The sequence below is a fragment of the Monopterus albus genome, unplaced genomic scaffold (genome assembly GCF_001952655.1).
Source record: "Monopterus albus unplaced genomic scaffold, M_albus_1.0 scaffold346.1, whole genome shotgun sequence".
In the NCBI taxonomy this organism is placed as follows: Eukaryota; Metazoa; Chordata; class Actinopteri; order Synbranchiformes; family Synbranchidae; genus Monopterus; species Monopterus albus.
This window is the reverse complement of record NW_018128226.1, coordinates 373,282-377,651: the sequence shown is the minus strand read 5'-3', so window position 1 is coordinate 377,651 and position 4,370 is coordinate 373,282. Positions and strand designations below refer to the sequence as shown.

General features: G+C 45.3%; 1 protein-coding gene across 1 annotated transcript in view; it reads right to left on the bottom strand.

The window, feature by feature from the left end:
* Nucleotides 1-1,655: 1,655 nt before the first annotated feature.
* aebp1a (AE binding protein 1a) overlaps nucleotides 1,656-4,370 on the bottom strand; it is a 17,778-nt gene continuing 15,063 nt past the window's right edge. Inside the window, exons 13-14 of the mRNA XM_020625110.1 lie at nucleotides 2,644-2,743; nucleotides 1,656-2,561 (exon numbers count right to left, since the gene is read on the bottom strand). Coding sequence (XP_020480766.1) covers nucleotides 1,996-2,561; nucleotides 2,644-2,743 — 666 coding nt within the window. The 3' untranslated portion in view covers nucleotides 1,656-1,995. The remainder of the gene's footprint in view (nucleotides 2,562-2,643; nucleotides 2,744-4,370) is intronic.

Sequence of the window (4,370 nt, the reverse complement as noted above, 5' to 3'; positions counted from 1 at the left end):
TGGCAGGACATTAAAATGTTAAATTTGGAATTGAAAATATGTAGTCCTGCTCTTGGACAGTTGAAAATCAGTCTGTGCCTGTTTCTAGAGAGGTGGCATATCAACCATATCTGATATTTGACACATCTGATTTATATCTTTATGTTGACACCACTAATTTTCACGACACAATGGCAGTGACCTCTGGCTGTTTCTGTGCTGCTGTGGTCACAGTTAGCAGTCGATTATATCTGAGATTAACGAAGTGCAGAGTGTTTCACAAATCTCCATTTTTAACAAAATCATCATTTAGGAAAATATTTCCTTTTACAAAAAGTGTTTCCAAACTACAGGTGAACATTTACCAGAAGCTCTGAACTATTCCACAGACCTTTGGTCAGGTGATGGTTGTAACAGCTCCTAATATGTCTTCTCCTGGAACAGAATGACTCATGCTCCAACTGATGTTTCTGGCTCTTTTAATCTTCGTAAACGTAAACACCGTGAACACCGTGAAAGACTGAAAAATACAAAGTAAACCATATCTTACATTCCAATCGTCTGGTTACAATCACGTCCCATATTAATAGCATCGTCGGCATGAAAATTACGTTTTCATTGTTTACTGAGACTTAAAGCAAATATGTGCAACAACCCAAAACCATACTGTATGCGCCTTCTGATATGAAATTAGGAGTTGTCACCGCTGATGAATATTTACAGACTTTCTTTATAGATGTGCGTAACTGAACAGAAGATACTCTCCCGCCTGACTACTTCCTGGGTTATAAGAACTTCTTCCTGTATTATAAGTAAGAGCCTAGCTGTATATCAACTCAATATTTTTGAACAAAGAACAAAAAAAACAAACAAACATTTGAGTTCAATAGCTGCTGGCCGCTACAGTGGTGGTGTGTTGGTTCATGGTACCTCTGAGTACAAGTACATTTTATCAAAGACAAAGTCAAAGTGTTTATTTGTCATATGCACAGGTAGGAAACGTGTTTCTCTGTATAATGAAATTTTTACTTTGCCGTCCACCTGAATGCCACAAAATGCAAATGAAATATAAAGTAGATGAATAAGTAACGCACACATTTTATGTGTGTGTCCATAAATATTTTTGGTTTTCATCTCCTTTTTCCTACTTGGTATTTGTGGTGTTCCTGTCTGTGCTGATGGGTTTTATGAAGAATAAAAGATGAAAACAGTAACCGATTTCCTCCCTTGTAGAAGAACGTCCAGGGGGAGAACCCACTGAAGAGCTTCCGATACACCGGGAGCAGAAAGAGGAAAGGCAAAGCAGGCCAGTCATAGCTGCAGTGCATGTGACTGTCAGACTGTGCAGAGACTTTCACCAGGAGGACGGTTTCGTCTCCAGTGTTGACCCAAGTGGACTAACATAAACATTTCATTCGAGGCCTGTTGATTTGGACCACGAACTCAGTGGACTGGGTGCTGATCTACATGGACAGAAGAAACCTCACTGAGACTCTTTGTCCTTTAGTCTGCTGCCGTCTGTAGCTCCACTCTTACCTGGACCGCGATCGATACATCCACAGTTTGATTTCCACAGGTTTAAGGATGATAGCTCATCTCAGTTTGAGAGGCGAGTTTGGTACTGACCTAATTCGAACCACAAAATAAAACACAGACTAAGGTTATTTAGAAAATAACTTCATTTTAATCAAATACACTCAGCAGTACATTAAACCGGTTTAACTCAGGCTGGAGTTCACACGTAGAGAAACATAAAGAGATACATGGAGTTCTTATGGAGAAGACCCTGATCTGCTCTGTATAGGGACCTGCTCTGTGTTATTTTATTGAAGATCAAGCCAATTAAACATGTGCTGCAGTCTCTTTGCCAGATCAGTTGTCCGAGGAGGGGACTTTTGGACATAGCCGTAAACCCTGAAAACAAATTAATAAACAACTTGTATGTTTGTAAAGCTGTGATGGTGCAGCATAATGAAGCGGTTAATACGGTCTTTGCATACCATGAAAGTGTAGTGATCAGTCAATAGTGTATTCAAAAGGATAGTCCTGTGTGGGAACCGAGTCAAAGATGATGCTATCAAACGGGTTCTCTGTGGACCAGCTGTCCACAGGAAACCACGAGTCGTACCAGGAGGTGGTTGTCTCTGTTTTAGGTGGTGGCGTTGTGGTTGTAGTTGTAGTTGTAGTTGTGGTGGTGGTAGTTGTAGCAGGAGTGGTGCTCAGTCTGCCTCGTAATCTTTGCAGTCGCAGCCTGCGCAGACGCATGAGCCGCAGCCGCCGGAGCCGCTCTGCGTTCTGAGCCTCGGCGTGAGCGTCTGCAGCGGTGGCAGCTGTAGTAGTGCTGGCTGCAGTCGCCTTCACTACATTCACTTTGGGCACAAATCGAATGGGCCTGTTCCCACGGAGAGCCATGATTTGTTTGATGCGATCCCAGTTGGATTTGGCCAAGGTGAAGCTGCACACAGTGGCTCCAGATTCATACCCCACCATGCAGAGTCTGGTCTCAGGGGTGTAGCCGTCAGCTTTGGCTGTCACCCTGTACTCTCCAGGGTTCAATAGGCGCCAGTAATCGCCACCTACAGCTACAATGAGAGAGGGGTCACTGGTTAGGAACTGGATTTGCTTTAAAATGCAAAACTGGGAACTGGTCTTGTACCAACCTACCAGTTCTGACATCATGCCGTATTCCCTCCACAGATATGGTGGCATTAGGCACTGGGTTTCCCTCCACATCTCTCACTACACCCTTTATCCCCCGATGTACCTGCACAGGAAATGTCACACCTTTAACCAAGATCAGATATAATCTATGTCTTCCCTTCACTGGGAGGCAACAGGTGAAGCACCCGATGGTGCCAGAGTCAGAAATGTTCAGGTCGTATGCACAGGGACACAAGCGTCTGCTTAGGACCCTGTGGCCACTGCAGGGCCCCCAGGCGCGCTAGAAATACAAGAGAGCATTTAGATTTATGCATATGCAAACTGTAATGGCGGACACAGGATCAGTCTGGCTGTGCTGTCACACCCCTACCCTACTGTAAATTAGTAACTATTCTGATAATTGTTTAGAGCATTGTTACAACATTTCCCACTATTTTCAGAATTTTTACAAACCTGTTAATGAAGTAATGGAGAAAACAGGCTAATCAGCAGATTAATCCCTAATGAAAATAATCATTAGCTGCAGCTGGAACCAGAACAGTTGAACAGAGCTGCACCTCGACCAACTCCAACAGCAACATCCTGCTTTGACATCAGTGCATGAGCAATAATATCCATCCATCCATCCATCCATCCATCCATCCATTTTCCTCCGCTTATCCGGAACCGGGTCACAGGGGCAGCAGTCTACACAAAGATGCCCAGACTTCCCTCTCTCCAGACACTTCCTCCAGCTCCTCCAGGAAAATGCCGAGGCGTTCCCAGGCCAGCCAAGAGACATAGTCCCTCCAGCGTGTCCTGGGTCTTCCCCGGGGCCTCCTCCCGGTGGGACATGCCCGGGAGCAATAATAATGTCATGATGTAATATATAGTAGTCAAACAGTCCCAGGAGACGTGTTTCTGCACTGAGTACTTCTACTGTGAATACTTGAAGTCCTTTGGTTTCCTCATGATGATGGAGACACTGCTGAGCTCTGTGAACTCTGTCAACTCAGACAGACAGAAGTTCTTTAAGGTGCAGTTTGTTGAAACCTGTGACTCAGACTGGTGTAATGGTGGGAGGCAGATTGTGTTCAGGGTTTCAGAGACTCCAGGAAACCACCTGTTAATGACTGTGTTACTCTGATGGGTCAGGCTGTCCTCTGTAAAACCACATCATGAAGATGTGGTTTATGGCCTACCCAAAATACACAAGGAAGGAGCCCCACTCAGACCCATTGTCAGCAGCATCAACTCTGTGACTTACAACATAGCCAAGCACATGGCCTCCATCCTGGCTCCTTTGGTGGGAAACACACAGCACCACATAATAAACTCCCAGGACTTCGTGAGAAATGTCCAACAACTGCAGCTGGAGCAGGACGAGACCATGGTCTCATATGATGTCACATCCTTGTTCACTTGCATCCCCACCACAGAGGCTGTCACGGCGGTGAAGAAGAGACTGCTGAAGGATGACACGCTAAACAACAGGACTAGCCTCACCCCAGACCATGTATGCACTCTACTAGAACTCTGTTTAAACACCACCTACTTCCAGTTTAGGGGGCACTTCTATAGGCAACAACACGGCTGTGCTATGGCCTCCCCAGTGTCTCCTATAGTTGCCAACCTGTACATGGAAAAAATTGAGGAGAAAGCCCTGGCTTCCTTCACTGGCACCGCTCCCAGCCACTGGTTCCGCTACTTGGACGACACATGGGTTAAAATCAGGACCCAGGAGGTAGAGG